Genomic DNA, 20,904 nt, shown 5'->3' with positions numbered 1-20,904 from the left:
CAGGCACATTCCCAATGTCTGCGTATTCAGTAGTGTGAGCTATATACACGTGTGCCAATCAGAATATAGCACAAAGCTGTGCCCGGGATCAGGAATGTGGTTGTATTGCTGGGTCACACAACTGGTCCATAGAATTGTGTGTAATAATTCTTCTATGGTTTATTTTCTTGGTCTCAGCTTTTGTTTATACAGGTTCATATTTTGTACTTTACAAAGTAATGGAAATAATGAAAACTTTTACAGTAAATCATTTCAGGCCAATGTTACAGTGTCCTTATGCGCTTACTAATGCTTTCTTCTAGATTCCTAAGCACTATACAATTATATTCTTATATACCTGTCTGTATATGTTTTATATATTTATGCTTGAAATCCATCAATTCTGTGTATTTACAGATTTTCTCTCCCTGCTGACAGCAGTTTGTATTGAAACGTCAGGTAAAAAGATTTTTATATGATTACTTAGAAATGAAATAATTGTATTGTACTGTAATGAGGAATGACATAACTTCTTTTGAGGGATTTGATCCGTTATCTGGAAATCCTTAGTCCAGAAAGCTCAGATTTATGGGAAGGCCATCTCTACTATTGTCCATTTTGAGCAAATAATTCTAAATTAAAAAAGGAAAAAGACCAGGGCAGCACCAAGGCACGTGGTTAGCAGAACCCCCACAGTCAAGCCGTCACCTCCTATTTTCTAGGTGAAGTGGGTTTTAGTTGTTTTCAAATGATAATTATGAGTTGTTGAACTGGGAACGATAGGAGGTTTGGAGAATTACTGTATATAAATGTGCAGTAATGCAATCAATGCAGCTCTGGGCCAAGCTGGCTGGGCACCCTAGGCACCCTGGCCAGCCAGCCCTCCCACCTTTACCCCCCAGACGAGAGAGTGTGTGTATTTAGATGGGGAGGCAAGTGAAGGAGGGTGGTGAGATGGGCAGTAGAGGGGCAAGGGTGCTAGTCTGCCCACCCCTAGTTCCAGCCATGAATGGATGCAAGATGTTTTAGATTCCAACTCCCCAGAATGTTATCATTTTGTGTCATTATTAATTTCATATAACATATTACAATGTAGAATTATTGCTTAAATGTATGTCTGTAGCTGCTTTCAGGCCTGTGATTTCCTTCTCCCCAAACTGGACCCCAATATTCACAGGGGAGTCTGTAACTCTGAGCTGTAATGTGGCTCCTACTGCCCAAGGGAACCTGGGATATTCCTGGTACAGGGATGGACAGCGGATACCTGGGGATCAGCAGAGCCTTGTCATTCAGCCTGCCAAAGTGACAGATAGTGGGGATTACCAGTGCCAGGCCGGTGCCAGTGAGAGAAGTGACTCTATTAGACTGGATGTTAATTCAAGTGAGTAAAAAATTCAAATTAGAAAGAGATACTGAAAATTCCCAAGGTCGGAAAGCAAAGATTCACTTACAGTTTGTAACTTTTTTTTTCCAGATTGGCTCATCCTGCAGGCGCCCCCTGCTGTTTATGAAGGGGACTCCCTGTCTCTCAGGTGCCACAGTTGGTCTGGATATGATACAAGGAAGCCGGTATTTTACAAGGACAATAAGGCCATTGGGTCCCCAGTCAGTGGCTCTGAGTTACAGATAGGGAGAGTGGGTGTTACTGCGTCTGGTACATACAGGTGTGAAAAAAAAAAATCTTCTAGTGATGGAAAATACATTTTAGTTTCAGGTGAGACCCAATTGAAAGCCATTCAGTGAAAAACTTGCCTCCAAATCTAGGCGAACATTTTATTGTTTGCAAATATCAGATTATGGAAAAAAACAAGATTGGGTTATTCAACAACAGGATTGTGAAAAACAAACAATTGGTTGCACTCAGTTCCAGCTCTGATTTGCAGAGAAGTTTCTCACTAGTGAAACCACAAAACTGTACCAGGCCATGTCTGCTCCTCCCCAGTTAGACTGATGTACAATCTCTGTGAAGTGCTGCATAAATGTGTTGGCGCTATATAAATAGATATAAAATGCAGTGATTTGCAAATCAGACTTCAGATAAGTGCAACGCCATTACACAAGCCAACAGGCTTGGGCCCCGGCTCTAGTGGGCCCCGTTGGCCTAGACCCGACCCTTTGCCGGCGCTCCCCCTGCCCGACCACTCCTCCTGACGTGTTAAATTACGTGCGCTAGGGGTAGGACGTCGGGTGAGGGGCCCTGCGAGGGGGGTTTGGGGGGCCCCTGCGGGAGGGTGTTTGGGGACACCTGCAGCACCCCTGGGGTGGGAACCCGGTGAGCCCTTCACCCCCCAGTCTGATAAATCTATGATTCTCTATCACCAAGTGAATGGGGAATATAGCCCATATCCTATGATATATCACTCAGTAATGAAACCATATTGAAAGGCAACCGATGGCTGTACAGATCATTCTGCAGTTGCACAAACCAGAACTCAAACAGATAACTACATGGTTACACACAGGGTAGTGCAAACAGACCTATATGTACGGAATGGCATTTTTATAAAATAAACACGTACTCACTGTCACAGAGCACGTGTCACTTTACTAAACAAAATGGCTTCTGGAAAATGCAATACTAATAGGGAAGGTAGTTTTGACGCGGACATTCCTACCAAAAACCTGGCTGCCAACCCTACCCTAGTTCCATAATACTCCTGTGTCTGTATTGCAGAGGGACATGCACTTGTCTCTTCTATCAGCCATGTTGGGTTTTATCTATTCTATTCGAACAACTAGGGATGAGGGAATTTTTTCACCAGGCATGGATTCGCAGTGAATTTCTGCATTTCTCCATTGGTGAATTGTTTCGTGAAACTTCAGTGAAAATTGACTGTGAAAAAGGTCGTCACACAGAACATTTTTTTGCCGCGTGTCAAACTGGGCGTTAACAGCGCCTACATTCTGCAAGGAGGAGTTGTGATTCCTGGTTCAGTGTCAAAATAAAACTCATGAAAAAGTAACTTTTCAAACAACTGACGTTCAAATGAAGTCAGTGAAGCTCTAAAGACTACACTTGTCTTAAGCCTCTAGATTGTGTAAACTGCTACAGAGAGTGCACAAAGTGTCAGTTGGCTTATTTGTAATTTTGAATTTTAAGGATATGTTACAGGTCCAGTGGCTCCAAAATAATGGAGAAATAGCAATATCTGTGTGTGTGCCCTGTGTATATCAAAGCTATCTAACTGGCATCTATTTAATTCTAAAATTAAATCAATGCAGATATTAAGATGTATTTTTTTTTCTTTTGTAGCACTGTTCTCTTACCCACTAATAAAAGTGAGCCCATATTCTTTAATAGAAGGAGATCACATGACCATAACATGTGACACAGAGCTCAGCCCACGCAGAGAGACTACAGAGCTGCAGTTTGCTTTCTACAGAAATGGGCACATTGTGCAGGGATTCAGTTTATCCAACCAATATGGAGTCCCCTCAGCTCAGCTGGAGGATTCTGGGAATTATACCTGTGAGGTACAGACTCCAACTGGCAGTGTAAGGAAGAGGAGCAGAGAGGCCCATATCCACATACAGGGTGAGTATAAATGAATAAAACAATGTTAGACTAGTAAGATGCATTTAAGTCCTCTATAAATTCATAATCACTTTTAACGAGCCTCTCCCGTAATAGTTTTCATTTGGAAATATAATCCAAAGCATTATAACTATATATTGTCTCTTCTAGAGATTGTCTCTTACCCACAAATAAAAGTGAGCTCAGATCAGGTGACAGAAGGAGATCACATGACCATAACATGTGACACAGAGCTCAGCTCACACAGAGAGACTACAGAGCTGCAGTTTGCTTTCTACAGAAATGGGCACAATGTGCAGGGATTCAGTTTATCCAACCAATATGGAGTCCCCTCAGCTCAGCTGGAGGATTCTGGGAATTATACCTGTGAGGTACAGACTCCAACCGGCAGTGTGAGGAAGAAGAGCAGAGAGGCACATATCCACATACAGGGTGAGCAGCAGGAATAATTACAATATGCCTCTAAATTCTATCCAAATCCAGGGCAGGGTTTTCATGTCAAAATAAAATACATAAGAGTATAGATATATTTTTTTCCAGAGCTCTTCCCTTACCCACAAATCCAAGTGAGCCTACATCAGGTGACAGAAGGAGATAACATGACCATAACATGTGACACAGAGCTCCACCCACACAGAGAGACTACCGAGCTGCAGTTTGCTTTCTACAGAAATGGGTACAATGTGCAGGGATTCAGTTTATCCAACCAATATGGAGTCCCCTCAGCTCAGCTGGAGGATTCTGGGAATTATACCTGTGAGGTACAGACTCCAACCGGCAGTGTGAGGAAGAGGAGCAACATGGCACATATCCACATACAGGGTGAGCACAAACAATTGCTGAAATTGTGATTTTATTTCAATTTTATGCAATTTTACTATCTTGTATCTATCTTGTATATTCATGGTCAGGGTCAGTTCCATCTTTTGATGATGAAGCAGCAGCAGGTATGTATGTATGTATGTATGTATATCTTTATTTATAAAGCGCTACTTATGTACGCAGCGCTGTACAGTAGAATTCATTAATACAAACAGGGGGTTAATAAGATAATAATAGATAAATACACAGTATAACAATAAATACAAATAAATACAAAATAAATACAGTCCCTGCCCTGTAGAGCTTACAATCTATATGGGAGGGTAAGAGACAAAGACACAAGAGGATGGAGGTCCCTGCCCCGTAGAGCTTACAATCTATATGGGAGGGTAACTTACAGACACAAGTAGGCAAATATAAGTGCTATAGGTCACAGTGGGTGACACTACAATATAAGTGCCAGTTCCCAGATCAGGTGCTGGGCGAGTGCTCCAAAAGGGAGTCTTTTAGTTTGGTTTTAAAAAGACTGAGGGAAGATTCTCTCCGGAGGAAATCAGGGAGGGCATTCCCAATGCGAGGGGCAGCAGGGCAGAAAGGGTTAAGGTGGGAAACAGCAGTAGTAGTGGTGGGCGCAACCAAACGATTGCTCTGTGAGGAACGAAGGAGTCGGCCAGGAAAGTATGGAGACACAAGGGAAGAGATGTAGTGAGGAGCAGAGGGATGGGGGGAAGGTTAAGAGAAGAAGTTTATAAGATATTCTTTGTTTAATAGGAAGCCACGATAAGGACTTTAGCAGGGGAAGGGCCTGAACTCTCCTGGATGAGAGGAGGAGAATTCTGGCAGCAGTGTTTAATATAGACTGTAGGGGGGAAAGATGGGAGTTAGGGAGGCCGGTTAGTAACAGGTTTCAGTAGCCCAGTCGGGATAAGATGAGAGCATGCATGAGCAGCTTAGCTGTTGCAGTAGAGAAAGGGATGGATTTTGGCAATATTGTGTAAGAAAAAGTGACAGGTTTTGACAGTGGTGTTAATATGGTCAGAGAAGGAGAGACAGGAGTCAAATATCACCCCCAAACAACGCGCCGAATTGACAGGGTTGACGAGGGTGCCATCAATAGAGATAGAAAAGGGGGGGTAGGACCAGGCTTAGGCGGAAAGATCATTAGTTCAGTTTTTGTTAGGTTCAATTTGAGGTGGCGTTGGTTCATCCAATTAGAGATAGCCAGAAGGCAGTTAGAGATTTGAGTCTCAGTTTCAACTGTTAACGAAGGGGTCCAAATAAATTTGGATATCATCAGCATACAGATGATATTTAAAGCCAAATGAACGGATAAGATCTCCCAAAGACAGCATGTAAAGGGAGAACAACAATGGCCCAAGTACAGAGCCTTGGGGTACCCCCACATTAAGTACAGAGCCTTGGGGTACCCCCACATTAAGTACAGAGCCTTGGGGTACCCCCACATTAAGTACAGAACCTTGGGGTACCCCCACATTAAGTACAGAGCCTTGGGGTACCCCCACATTAAGTACAGAGCCTTGGGGTACCCCCACATTAAGTACAGAGCCTTGGGGTACCCCCACATTAAGTACAGAGCCTTGGGGTACCCCCACATTAAGTACAGAACCTTGGGGTACCCCCACATTAAGTACAGAGCCTTGGGGTACCCCCACATTAAGTACAGAGCCTTGGGGTACCCCCACATTAAGTACAGAACCTTGGGGTACCCCCACATTAAGTACAGAGCCTTGGGGTACCCCCACATTAAGAGGAACTGGAGATGAGGTTCTGTTAGCATAGGAGACAGTGAATGAACGTTAGAGAGGTAGGAAGAGACCCAGGATGCAGCCTGACTACGGAGACCAATCGAATGCAGAATTTGCATCAGGAGGGAGTTGTCAACCATATCAAATGCAGCCGAAAGATCTAGGAGGATTAGTATAGAAAAGTGACCTTTGGCTTTGGCAACCTGAAGATCGTTCGTAACTCTGCACAAGGCTGTCTCAGTAGAGTGCGCAGGCCGAAAGCCAGATTGCAGCGGGTCTAATAAATTATGGGTGTTAAGAAAGTTAGTTATACGGGAGAAGACAATACGTTCTAAGATTTTGGAGGCAAGCGGCAGAAGCGAGACAGGACGGTAGAGTTGAAGATGTGAGTAAGAGCCGGAGTAAGTTCAGCAGCACAGTTTTTGAGCAGAGAAGAGTTGAAGATGTAAGAGCCGGAGTAATTTCAGCAGCACAGTGTTTGAGCAGAGAAGAAGGCATGGGGTCTAGAGAGCAAGTGGTGAGCGGAGCCGACAATAGAAGCCGGGAGACTTCAGAGACAGTTACGGGACCAAAAGAGCTCAGACACGCAGAGGGGGGCTGAGGAAGGAGGAGCTGGTTTGTATTAGTAGAGGGGGGAATTTGATTGCGGATGGACTCCAATTTGTTCATGAAGAACTCAGCAAAGTCCTGGGGAGAGTGCATAAAGTGAGGTAATGGAGTCTCTTCCATGTGGCACATGGATTTGTATAAGATCCATATCTCTTTAGATTGGCCAGTCACAACCCCCTGCATGACCCCAGGTCTGAAATACCCCTGTGACTCTTTATTGCAAAGGGACATGCACTCTTCCCTTGTAAGTGATACAGCCATACCCAGGTTTATCTCTCAAAACAAAGAAGGAAATAAAGAGCTTGTCAGGGAAATTAGGGGAGCTGGAATCTATTACATGTACTGACAATTATGATTTCATTGGTATCACTGAGACCTGGTGGGATGAAACATGTGACTGGGCTGTGAATTTAAATAGATTAAATAGGGTGGAGACAGCAATGGGGAGGGTATGGAATCACTTCAGGTAGCGATTTCAGTAGGGCTAAAGGTTACAAAGAAAATGATCATTGGTGTATGCTATAAACCCCCTGTATAGATGAGGGGGATGAGACCCAGCTACTATTGCAAATGGAGGAGGCTTCAACTGGGTCAAGTTATTATGGGGGACTTTAATTATCCGGACATTGACTGGAGTAATGGGGCGGCTAAGTCAGAAACAGCTAGTAGGTTTGTAAATATGCTAAATGACAACTTTTTATTTCAGGCGGTTCAAGAACCTACTAGGAATGATTCTATGTTGGACCTGGTAATATCTAATAATAATGAACTCATCTCTAACAATTGTGTGGGGGGGGGGGCATTTAGGGAACAGTAATAGGGAACACTATATTTTAAATAGGGAACACTATATTTTAAATAGGGAACACTATATTTTAGATGTGCAGACTTTGCCAGTATAAGGGCATCTCTGCAATGTTGCTTAACAAGTATACAGATCAGTATATTCCCACTGTAAGCAAGGAGAGGCATCGCAAAGCTGAACTCAAATGGTTTAGATTAGGTTTGGCAAGGCTGTTAGGACTCCGACCAGAACTGAATCCTAGTTCTTGCCCTGTTTATTGCACAGTGTGCCCAGTGCTCTGGTATTTTCATTTTGTATCTGAAGAAGTGCCAGCCAAGAAAATTCATATGTACTATATTCATTTATGGATCTCTGCATGCCATTCACACTCTACATGCTATTCCACATATAATATATCATTAAATAACATTCATCATAATATTTCATCATAATATCAGAATATGTCTAATTTTATAGGTACAGATATGGGATCCCTTATCCCAAATCCTGTTATCCCGAAAGTTCTGAATTCCAGGAAGGCTATCTCCCACAGAGTTCACTTTAAACTGCATAAATCTAACTTTTAAAATAATTTCCTTTTCCTGTAATAATAAAACAGTACCTGTACTTGATCCCAACTAAGATATAATTACCCCTTATTGGGGCAGAACAGCCCTATTGGGTTTATTTCATGGTTAAATGATTCCCTTTTCTCTGTAATAATAAAACAGTACCTGTACTTGATCCCAACTAAGATATAATTACCCCTTATTGGGGGCAGAACAGCCCTATTGGGTTTATTTAATGGTTAAATGATTCCCTTTTCTCTGTAATAATAAAACAGTACCTGTACTTGATCCCAACTAAGATATAATTACCCCTTATTGGGGCAGAACAGCCCTATTGGGTTTATTTAATGGTTAAATGATTCCCTTTTCTCTGTAATAATAAAACAGTACCTGTACTTGATCCCAACTAAGATATAATTACCCCTTATTGGGGCAGAACAGCCCTATTGGGTTTATTTCATGGTTAAATGATTCCCTTTTCTCTGTAATAATAAAACAGTACCTGTACTTGATCCCAACTAAGATATAATTACCCCTTATTGGGGCAGAACAGCCCTATTGGGTTTATTTAATGGTTAAATGATTCCCTTTTCTCTGTAATAATAAAACAGTACCTGTACTTGATCCCAACTAAGATATAATTACCCCTTATTGGGGGCAGAACAGCCCTATTGGGTTTATTTAATGGTTAAATGATTCCCTTTTCTCTGTAATAATAAAACAGTACCTGTACTTGATCCCAACTAAGATATAATTACCCCTTATTGGGGCAGAACAGCCCTATTGGGTTTATTTCATGGTTAAATGATTCCCTTTTCTCTGTAATAATAAAACAGTACCTGTACTTGATCCCAACTAAGATATAATTACCCCTTATTGGGGGCAGAACAGTCCTATTGGGTTTATTTAATGGTTAAATGATTCCCTTTTCTCTGTAATAATAAAACAGTACCTGTACTTGATCCCAACTAAGATATAATTACCCCTTATTGGGGGCAGAACAGCCCTATTGGGTTTATTTAATGGTTAAATGATTCCCTTTTCTCTGTAATAATAAAACAGTACCTGTACTTGATCCCAACTAAGATATAATTACCCCTTATTGGGGGCAGAACAGTCCTATTGGGTTTATTTAATGGTTAAATGATTCCCTTTTCTCTGTAATAATAAAACAGTACCTGTACTTGATCCCAACTAAGATATAATTACCCCTTATTGGGGGCAGAACAGCCCTATTGGGTTTATTTAATGGTTAAATGATTCCCTTTTCTCTGTAATAATAAAACAATACCTTGTACTTTATGGTAAATAAACTGCATGAATCCATATTGGTGGCAGAAAAATTCTATTAGGTTTATTTATGTTCAAATGATTTGTAGCAGACTTAATGTATGGTAATCTGAATTATGGAAACATCGAAAGCAGGTCCCAAACATTCTGGATAATAGATCATATACCTGTATTTATAGTCCTATATCTTACAGTAATACAGAAGTGGAATTGCACACTAATGCAGATGCAGAAAAAGAAACACTATTATTTTGCTAGATAAACTAAACATTGCTCTAAGGAAATGCAACTAAAGTAAAAGAGCATAAAAAAACACCACTCCCAAAACAACCCGCCATTTAAGCTCCAAGCAGAAACCCGGCTGTGTAGGGGGTAACAATACTAGAACTGATAGAGTCACAAACCGCTAGACTTTTGGCTGGATCCCTCATGTAACACACACCCCCGGTTCACCCACACTCCACCCCCCAATCCAACTATACCCCGCCTCTGTGATGTTACTGTTGACAGTCCTGGGCTGCAGGCTGGTAAGACTCCTAAAGAAAGGTGGCAACCCTAACTATAGGATGCTCTCAAATGGCTGAGTACTGCCTTTGGAGGCTATCAGAGACTGAGCTACTGGAGGCTATCAGAGACTGAGCTACTGGAGGCTATCAGAGACTGAGCTACTGGAGGCTATCAGAGACTGAGCTACTGGAGGCTATCAGAGACTGAGCTACTGGAGGCTATCAGAGACTGAGCATTAAGTATTTATCTTTCTTAAAAAAGTACTAAAACAGAAGAGTCTCTAGAAGAATTAAGCAGATTTGACTGCTAATACAGAGGCCGACTTTGCTAGAAAGGAAGCTCCCCTTAAAGCATAAGCTGCTCATCAGAGGGCAGAGATGGAGGATGAAATGGAGATCTTGAAAAAACCATGACCAGGTAGTAGCAATGGCAAGATTGAGAGTTTCAGAACAAACTGCTAAAGCGAATTATGACAGAAGACTCCTTAAAGTGCACAAAGGAGCAGACTCTCCAGTTCACTCCACTTCAGACTACACAACAATTCCTCAAAGCAGTCACTTCAATGCCACAGCATCAATCAACACAATGAATGATGTTCTTCTTCTGCTTTTATAATAATACACATGACTAGTGATGAGCGAATCTGTCCTGTCTCACGTTGGCGAAAAATTTGGTGCACAACTTTTGTTGACGTGCACCACTTTTTTTGCCGCAACCGTAAATTTTTGCGTGACATTTCACAGCAATTTCGCAAACCAATTTGCCAATGTCCAAATGCGGAATTTCGCTGTGAATCCATCCCTGGTGAAAAAATTTGCTCATCACTACACATGACCATTCATCTACTTGTGAACAACAATGCTATTGCAGATTTACACTCCACTATGGTAGTAGTCTCTAAACCTTTTCCCATGTTAAATGCCTCTACATCACCTTAATTCCCTAAATCATTTACCACTAATGTGCCAGACAGGGATGGGTGTCCTCAGACAGCAGCTCCTAAATGCCTGTGATAATTGAAATAAAAGATATTACCAAGTTCATGGCTCATCACAAACTAACCAGCACTGTTTTTTCAAAGTTTGACAACCGACCAGAAAACTATAGGGGCTGGAAAAGTAAATTTAAGACCACTCATTTTATAGCTGGACAAGAACTGGATCTGCTGATTCAGTGGCTCAGCCCTAAGTCTTCAGAACATCAGTGCCAATGTAGCTGCAGGTCTTGGGAATGACTAGAACAGGGCTATGGCATCCAAGAAGCCATAAAAGGCTTTAAATGAAAATACTACAAAGCTTTTTAAAAAAATAACTGGAAAATCAGAAGTTTCAAGACCTGAGTGACCTCTTGATTGAACTTCAACTAGCAAAAACTGACCAAACCTGACCAAAACTGACTGCCAGGATCTGGACACTGCTCAAGAAATTAACACAATAGCTGCAAAGCTGCCATAGAGCATTAAAGAAAAGTGGGTAACACAAGAGTCAAGATGTCCTTCCCATCATTCTTATTTTTTGTGACTTCATGCATTTTTTCATTAGTTGAGTTTCTAGTCTACCTTCACCCAAACATACATGCACCAATTACAGGGAGCATAGAGGTCCAGTGTCTGTAAAGAAAACAGACATCTCACCTGCTGCTATAGCTTCTATAAAGGGTGACCAGGGTAAAAAAAATAAATAAGCAAAATTGACAATATCCAATTTATAAGATGACTCTACCACCTTAATTCACAACATTCCTATTTAAAATGTCACATTTATGGAAAACACCATGTACAATTTATTTACATCTCTTAATCATGTTGAGCACATAATGCCAGTATCAGACTGAGAATCTGTGGCCCAACAGAGCTATCATCCCAGGGTCCCCCTTCCCCAGTCATTAACCTTCCCCCCAAGAGAGCCCAGCAGAGCTGTACTTAATTGATTAGCCAGTCCCCCTGCTGTCAGTAAGTCACAAATTCAGAAAAGAAGGAAGGAGCCTCCATGCCTACATGTTCTGTCCTCTAGACAGCTTTCCCTACTGTGTAGGAAAAGTCCTGGTAAAGCTGCACAGGGATTGGATGGGTGAAGTTTGAACTTCAGAACATGAAGCCACTGGAGCTCCTGCTCTCCCTGCTCTCCCCAGGGCCCAGCTAATCAAAAGGGCCCAGCTAATCGAATAAGTGTAGCAAAGCTGTGTCCCCCTGACATTTAAAAAGCCACCAGGCTCGGGACTGCCCCCCTCTCTGGGAGCAGGACCGGGTCAGCAGGGCTCACTGGGGTTTTTTCCCAGTGTCCCACCAGCCCAGTCCAACACTACGAAATTCACATCATGACCCTTTCCACTGCTGGATGGGAGAACCCTTCAACTCAGGCCCTTTCAAAGAGTGAGAATAATCATGCGCACTTATATCGGGCTGCAAACATTCTGTACAATGTATTATTTCAATTCTATGGCTGGAAATTAAGATTAAGTCATTTATATTTAACTCTTGGTTTCAGGCACATTTGAAATTCTTCCCTGGCTGAATCTTGTGAGACTGATATTGTGTCCCTTTATATTCATATGGACATTGTGTTTGCTCTGGCACCACATCAAGACTCACAGAAATAGAGGAGATCTGGTGAGAGAGGGAGATTAACCTGCAGCTCTTATGGCTCTTTTGGATCAAGTCCATCATTCAACATATTACCCTGCTTCCTGGATGGTTCAGTTTAGATGATCCATTTACTTTAAATATTGCAGTGATGTCCAAAATGAGTAACTTGTTAAATTATTGTAAACATATGTTTAAATATATGTATAATAAACACAACTATTACAAACATTTATGTCTGTTTCTTAAAAATAAATGCATAAATATGAAATTCAGTGTAATTTCATCATATCTGACAATAAAGAAGTTCCTAATAGAATTTACAGAGAGCTCTTTAATGTTGTATTTTCTTGGTGTGTAATGACCCTTTACCCACGGGTAAGTATTGCCCTCCTGTCCTGATAAGGTATGGGGGCGCATATTAATTTTTTTTTTTTGAAAGTTGTTTATTTTTATTTTGAAGACAAAACAACACATAAAACATTAGCTACAACAGTGTAGCTGTTAACTTTGCAGTCAGATTAATAAAGTACAGTACACTTATTTGTTATTGTTTTCTTGTTTCAGATATTGCCGGACCGTATTCCTTTACCATAGCTTTCTATTGATTTGGACTCAATTATTGCTATTAGTTGGTAGTTGCATTTCAGATTTACGGGTTCTGCTTTGGGCTTAACTATTGGGGGGGGGTTCCTGGTATTGTTAGTTCAGGGTTGGCATCTAGCCAAGGGGTCCATATCCTATCAAATTTTTGTGGGGTGCCTCTTGCTAAGTATGTTAGTTTTATGAGTGGCACTGTTTTGTTGATCATCGCCACCCATTCTGCAATTGTGGGTGCAGTGGGACTCATCCATTTCATGATGATTAGTTTTTTTGCATAGAATAGTGTTGCCCTCATTAAGTTTCTGGGCTGGTTTTGCGGAACTAGCTCATCTATTAGGCCTAAGAGGCATACCTCTGGGGTCTTAACCCTGGGTAGGATTAATTGTTCATTAAGATATTGCATGATTCCAGACCAATAGTTAGCTATGTGGATACAGTCCCATATCATGTGAATAAAGCCTGCATTGACATTATGACATTTAGGACATTCTGCATTTGGTGATCTGCCCATAGTTCTAAGTCTAGTTGGGGTGATATATACTTGGTGGTAAAATTTGAATTGTATGACTCTATCCCTAGTGGCTATGAGGAAGTCGTATATGTGGTCCGTTGCTTCTTCCCATTGTTCCTCGTTTAGTTGTGGGAGTATCTGGTTCCATTTAGTTTTTGCTTTATCAAATGGGGAGGGTGTTACTTCCAGTATGACCTTGTACAGTTGGGAAAGGAGTTTCTTCCCTCCCGGATCCCAGAGTCTGGTTTCCCATGGGGTTGAGCCCGTATCAATTTTTAGTGAACCAAATTGTGCTTTGAATACGTGCCTAAGTTGCAGGTATCTAAAGAGCTGTAAATTTGGCTTTTCCAATTTCTCTTTAAGTGTCTGGAATTGGGCAAAGTTACCATCAATTACTACATCCGAGAGCCATTTTACCCCATTGGTTGGCCAGTATTGAAAATCCGGTAATTCTTTAAAGTGTTGCAAGTTGGTGTTATTCCAAAGTGGCATTTGTAGTGAGTGACCCTTAATGTTTTTTCTGTTTTGCTTCACCATTTTAGCCCATGCTGTTGTTGGTGTGGTAAGTACTTCTGGGAGAGGTGTTGTATCCCTCTTTTTTCTATACGGTGCATTGCGGAGTGCTTCCAGTGAGCCAATTAGGTTCCCATGTAGTGCTGTGAGTGGGTTATCAGGATCTGGGTTGAACCAGTTGTGTATGTAGGTTAGCTGGCTAGCTATATAATATAGCTGCATGTTGGGAAGCGCTAGCCCCCCTAGTTGGTAAGGTGCTGTAAGCGTGCGCCATCCCACTCTCGGTGCTTTGTTGGCCCATATAAAGGAGCCCAGTACTTTATTCAGTTGGTTGAAAAATTTGTTTGTGATATATACCGGGGAATTGTGTAGTGGATAGATAAATTTGGGGAGGTAAATCATTTTGAACAAGTTGATTCTCCCCCAGAGCGTTAATGGTAACTTTACCCAATGTACTACATCATACCTGAATTTAGTTAGGATTGGCTCCAAGTTTTTTTCATAGTATTTAGATAGGTCCCTAGTAACCTCGATGCCTAGGTATCTAAACTGCTGGACCCATTTCAGACCTTGTAGCGTGCCTTCCTGCTCCGGCCCTGATAATGCCAGAAGGTGACATTTTTGTCTGTTTATTGTGAGGCCGCTATAGTTGCTATATATATCTAAGGTTTTGAGGGCTTGTGTGAGTGAGTTGTTGTGGTCTGCCAGAAAGAGAATTAGGTCATCTGCGTATAACGCTATTTTTTCCTCTATCTGCCCCACCTGGAGGCCTTTAATTAGTGGGGGCGCATATTAATTTAATGGTGATTATCCATAGAATAATTGAGATGCTGCCAACTGCTACAAATAAGTCAATATATGTTTAAAAATATTGGTTAATAAGAAAAGGACCAAAAATTCCAGTTAAATACATGTCTCACACCAATACATATGTATTTCTTAAATCTATAAAGCTACATATGATATCATAATCCAAGTTATTACCTTGTAATTAAATGCATTTTTTTTTTATTGTTCCTTACAGGTGGAAATCCGTCTTCCCTGGTAGCAGCTCTCACTGGGATACTAGCAGTTTTGCTTTTTGTTATTACTGTCATCATCACCTTTAAGTTCCGACACAAACTTGCCCCATTGCTAATGTGCCCCCCGCATCACCCCAAAACAGGTTAGATATGCAATGTTCCTGTCTTCTCCCCTTTTAGTATTATAATTCTCCTCCTCCAGTGTCCTAATTATTTTACTGGTAGAGACCTTCTTCATAGATTTTTATAGATTCTGATGAACATTGAGCTCTGCCAATAACAGTTTCATTGTCTATAAAAAAGACTTGAAGGATGAATACAAAGGATACACATAGGGGCTGATTTACTAACCCACGAATCCGACCCGAATTGGAAAAGTTCCGACTTGAAAACGGACATTTTGCGACTTTTTCGTATTTTTTTCGATTTTTTTCGGCGTCTTTACGAATTTTTCGTTACCAATACGATTTTTGCGTAAAAACACGAGTTTTTCGTAGCCATTACGAAAGTTGCGTAAAATCGCCCGATTTTTCCGTAGCGTTAAAACTTACGCGAAAAGTTGCGCCTTTTTCGTAGCGTTAAAACTTAAAAGGTGCGAAGTTTCGCGTAAGTTTTATAGCTACGAAAAAAGCGCAACTTTTTGCGCAAGTTTTAACGCTACGAAAAATCGCCAGATTTTACGCAACTTTCGTAATGGCTACGAAAAACTCGCGTTTCTACGCAAAAATCGTATTGGTAACGAAAAATTCGTAAAGACGCCGAAAAAATCGCAAAATACCGATCATTACGAAAAAAACGCAATCGGACTCATTTTGACCCGTTCGTGGGTTAGTAAATGTGCCCCATAGTGAGCATTCACCCTATACTGACACTCTGCTAATGAAGGTATTTCTAATGGAATGGAGGCCCTTGAGCATTAGGTAATGTAGGCCGTTCTACAGTTGGACTGCACTGACTTGGAACAGGGATTGGAGAGCAAAAAAGTAGCTGACAAAAAAATAGTTTACATTTTCCTGCTGATACAAATTGTCTCAAATTGATGGAATTTCTTTAATGTTTGCTAGAGCTTTCAGCCCCCTACCCCACCTGTGGGGACAGACCGAATATGTGCATTAGCTAGAGTACTATACTATATCAGTATCAATGAAAGGAAAATCTATGAAAATTTGAGAGTGACCATTGATAGGTTTAGCAGAATTAGCTAATTGGTTAGAATTTCAATGTTTTTTTTTGTTCACAAAGAATTAATCAAATGATAATCTATGTTTTTTAATATATATTTTTACAGAGAGGAGCTTTCCAAAAACCCACTTTAGGTAAGTAATTAGATAAACCAAATCTTCAGCACACAAATACCATGGAGACTGATATTTTGATAGTCCAATTCCATTAAAATTAAACTATTATTTTTTTTTAAATATGCTTCCAACACCTCTAAAAACCTCCACAAAATCACATAGCTCATAATCATAAAACTGCAGATATCTATAGGAGATTTCTAATAGGATTAAAAACTAGGCTGAGAATCTTGCCACCATGGATCACACTATCGACCACAATACTGAACATTATAATTAATTGTGTTTCACACAGAACAGTAAATGATGAAGAGACACACAACCCAGCAACATTGTATGAAGATATATCAGACTTGGGTAAGGGAAACAAAAAGTGTAAATAAAGAGAAAATAATTAGAGATCAGCTCATTTTTCCCCTGATAGTTTTGTAGCAGAATTTACATCTTTGCTAGTCTTGAAAATTTAGCAAATATGCTGTAGAATAGTGATGAGCGAATTTGTTATTATTCGCCAGAAAATTTGTGAAACAGCAACAAAATTCATGATTCATGGCTACTGCACAGGTTTTTGATGCGATCGTGATGTATTTGAAGAGATTGTGACTTTTTTTATGTGTCTTCTACATTTTTTACACAACCACAACTTTTCTGTTGTGACTTTTTCCTCACTTTGCAAATTTTTTTCGCACCCGTTTCACGGACAAAATGTGCCAATGGTGAAATGTGGAATTTCTCAAGGAATCCATGCCTGGCGAAAAATTTTGCTCATCACTACTTTAGAATTTTACTGTGGGCTCTGTGAAGATCTTTGCAAAAACTTCAACACCATTAGAAGTTCTTCATGCATTTTTTCACTGGAAACATAGTGGGAAATATTGCCCTGTGATTCTAATGCATTTGGTGAAAGAAAAAATGCCAATTGATTTCAATGCATTTGGCATCATTTTTGAAAATTCATCATATTATATGTAATAATAATATAATTATATTATATCATAATATTTGTTTAATGTCTTCTGATATTTGTTTTGCTCTCAGTCCCTTGACTGTGCCACGCACAGATAGATAGGGGATAAAGGGTGCAGCATTTAGGACAAGGATACAGCTAAAATACATGTAAATAATTAAGAAAATTTCAATCATGTCTCTATACAGCCAATTGCAGTTTCCAGGAAGAAGAAGTCTTTTACAATTCCATTTATTTCAGTTTTACCCAAAAAAGTGAGTTTTATTGATATTCATGTTGTTCCTTAATTGTCAGTGTTCCAAATACAATTATCAACTGTAATGGTATGAACTGGTCTCTGTATATTGATCATAACAATTTTTAGATTTCTATTTGCAAGTTCTAGAAGCTTAGTTAGTCCTACACCATAAGAATATCTCTTAATGGCAACTCTACATATCAGCAAGTGAAGAATCAGGGCAACCGATTTCAAAGTTCTGTCCCTTTTCTCCTTAAGGCTGCCAGGATATTTATCTTATTTTATTTATTTCATGAAAATATTTTTATTTAGACACAAATATTACTAATTTCAACTTGATTCAACTATGATGCAACTATGATTTTAGCCAATTTTGAAAATGATTTTCACTCTTATTTCTCAATTTCACACTCGTAAAAAATTGTTACAGGTTATGGCATGCACATGGTTTATATGCCCAATTACTTTATGGCAATTATAATATTTATTCATTTTTATTTTGTTTATATTTTGTACATTTTATAATTTTTGTATGTTTTGCATTTTTTTGATCAGATTCTCCTGTGCACAGCAATAAAAATGTAAGTATTGTTTAAAATTTTGACCATAATTGAATAAATCAGTTTTTAGTAATGGTTCTTATTCATAATTTGTAGCTGTACTAGAAGCAATAGCAGTAGTAATAATAATACTAATAACAATAACAATAATAATCACCATCATAATAAAACTCATACCTATTATTTGGGATGAGAGAATTTTTTTCACCTAATACAGATTTATGATGAAATTTGTGAGAATAATAATAATAAGTATTATTATTATACAAGGATTGGACAAGAAAAGTTGCCTATTAATAGTTATAATAGTAATAAAATATTAGTAGTATTGTTATTATAATATGCCATCATGTCTGTTAAAATAATTAATTATTATTATCATTTTACAAGGTTTGGCGAAGAAAAGTTGCCTAATAATAATAATAAAAATTATTATTATTATTTGTAGCAGTAGTAGTAGTATTTTTATATGCGGTCATGTCTGTAATAATAATAATAATTATTATTATTATTATTGTTATAAAAGTTATAAGGATTGGACAAGAAAAGTTGCCTAATAATAATAATAGTAACTATTCTTCTTCTTATTATTATTATGATGATGATGATGGTGATGCTTATTATTATTATTATGACCAATAATACTAACAATACTAAATAATAATAATAATAATAATAATAATAATAATAATAATAGTTATTATTATCATTATTATGAATATATAATACAAAAAATAATAGTAATACTACTAAATAATATTAGTAATAGTGATAATAAATTATAATAACATTTAGAATAAATAGCAATACTATACTCATAGGGGCCCATTTACTTACTCACGAACGGGCCGAATGCGTCCGATTGCGTTTTTTTCGTAATGATCGGTATTTTGCGATTTTTTCGGAAAATTATCACGACTTTTTCGTTACCAATACGATTTTTGCGGAAAAACGCGAGTTTTTCGTAGCCATTCCGAAAGTTGCGATTTTTTCGTAGCGTTAAAACTTGCGCAAAAAGTTGCGATTTTTTCGTAGTGTTAAAACTTGCGCAAAACGTCGCGCCTTTTAAGTTTTAACGCTACGAAAAAAGCGCAACTTTTCGCGCAAGTTTTAACGCTACGAAAAAATCGGAACTTCCGGAATGGCTACGAAAAACTCGCGTTTTTTCGCGCAAATCGTATTGGTAACGAAAAAGTCGCGAAAAGTCGTAAAGGCGCCAAAAAAAATCGCAAAAAATACAAAAAAGTCGCAAAATGTTCGTTTTCCAATCGGAATTTTTCCAATTCGGATTCGAATTCGTGGGTTAGTAAATCAGCCCCATAGTGTGATACAAAACTACCATACAGCATGGCTTTAAATTCTAATAATTATTGGTAATTAAGCCCATGGTGAGTATGGTGATCATAATGTTGCTATTAGTATAATTATTTTTTTACCTAATACAGATTCATGATGACATTTGTGAGAATAATAATAATAATAATAATAATAATAATAATAATAATAATAATAATAATAATAATAATAATTATTATTATTATTATTATTATTATTATTAACAGACATGACAGCATATAAAGATAATAACAATACTACTACTGCTACTAATAATAATAATAATAATAATAATAATAATAATAATAATAATAATAATAATAAATTGTTATTATTATTAGGCAACTTTTCTTGGCCAAACCTTGTAGTATTATTATTAGTAGTAGTATTATAATAATAATAATAATAATAATAATATTAATATTAATATTACTACTAATAATACTACTACTACTACTACTACTACTAATAATAATAATAATAATAATAATAATAATAATAATAATAATAATAATAAGAAGAAGAAGAAGAAGAAGAAGAAGAAGAAGAAGAAGAAGAAGAAGAAGAAGAAGAAGAAGAAGAAGAAGAAGAAGAAGAAGAAGAAGAAGAAGAAGAGTTACTATTATTAGGTAACTTTTCTTGTCCAATGCTTGTAACCTTGTATAACAATAATAACAATAATAATAATAATAATAATAATATTATTATCATTATAGTTATACGAGGTTACAAGGGTTGGACAAGAAAAGTTACCTAATAATAGTAACTGTTCTTCTTCTTCTTCTCCTCCTCCTTATTATTATTATTATTATTATTATCAATAATACTAATAATACTAAATAATAATAATAACAATAAAAGTAATACTACTAAATAATATTAATAATAGCAATAATAAATAATAATAACATTTAGAATAAATAACAATGCTATAATTATAGTAGTGATGCAAAACTACCTTACAGGAAGGTTTTACATTATAATAATTATTGGTAATTAAGCCCATGGGGAGTATGGTGATCATAATGTTGCTATTCATTATTATTATTTTTTTTCACCTGATGCAGATTCATGATGAAATTTGAGAGAATAATAATAATAATAATAATAATAATAATAAGTATTATTATTATTCAAGGATTGGACAAGAAAAGTTGCCTATTAACCTTTTTAGTGCCACAGGACGTAGAATCTACGTCCTGTGTATCAAAGGACCAAAGTGCCACAGAACGTAGATTCTACGTCCTGCTGCACTTCCGGTTTTGGGAGCGGAGGAACGGCTTTTCAAGCCATTCCTTCACTCCCCACTCGTTCCCCAGCCTCCAGACAATAGTCAGAGGTGGGGAACGAGTGGCCCCTGGGTAGCGATCACCCAGGGGCCCCATGGGACTTACCTGCCATCCTCGTGGCTTTCT

At 38.4% G+C, this 20,904-nt stretch overlaps 1 protein-coding gene across 1 annotated transcript in view; it reads left to right on the top strand.

Moving 5' to 3' along the window:
- Positions 1 to 1,092: 1,092 nt before the first annotated feature.
- LOC100496351 (Fc receptor-like protein 3) overlaps positions 1,093 to 20,904 on the top strand; it is a 28,707-nt gene continuing 8,895 nt past the window's right edge. The window contains exons 1-8 of the mRNA XM_031891835.1: positions 1,093 to 1,360; positions 1,454 to 1,693; positions 3,233 to 3,514; positions 3,665 to 3,946; positions 4,055 to 4,336; positions 15,094 to 15,234; positions 16,380 to 16,407; positions 16,685 to 16,746. Coding sequence (XP_031747695.1) covers positions 1,093 to 1,360; positions 1,454 to 1,693; positions 3,233 to 3,514; positions 3,665 to 3,946; positions 4,055 to 4,336; positions 15,094 to 15,234; positions 16,380 to 16,407; positions 16,685 to 16,746 — 1,585 coding nt within the window. The remainder of the gene's footprint in view (positions 1,361 to 1,453; positions 1,694 to 3,232; positions 3,515 to 3,664; positions 3,947 to 4,054; positions 4,337 to 15,093; positions 15,235 to 16,379; positions 16,408 to 16,684; positions 16,747 to 20,904) is intronic.

Source organism: Xenopus tropicalis, chromosome 8 (assembly GCF_000004195.4).
Source record: "Xenopus tropicalis strain Nigerian chromosome 8, UCB_Xtro_10.0, whole genome shotgun sequence".
NCBI lineage: Eukaryota > Metazoa > Chordata > Amphibia > Anura > Pipidae > Xenopus > Xenopus tropicalis.
Note: the sequence above shows the minus strand (reverse complement) of the source record. Positions and strands in the feature narration are given on the sequence as shown.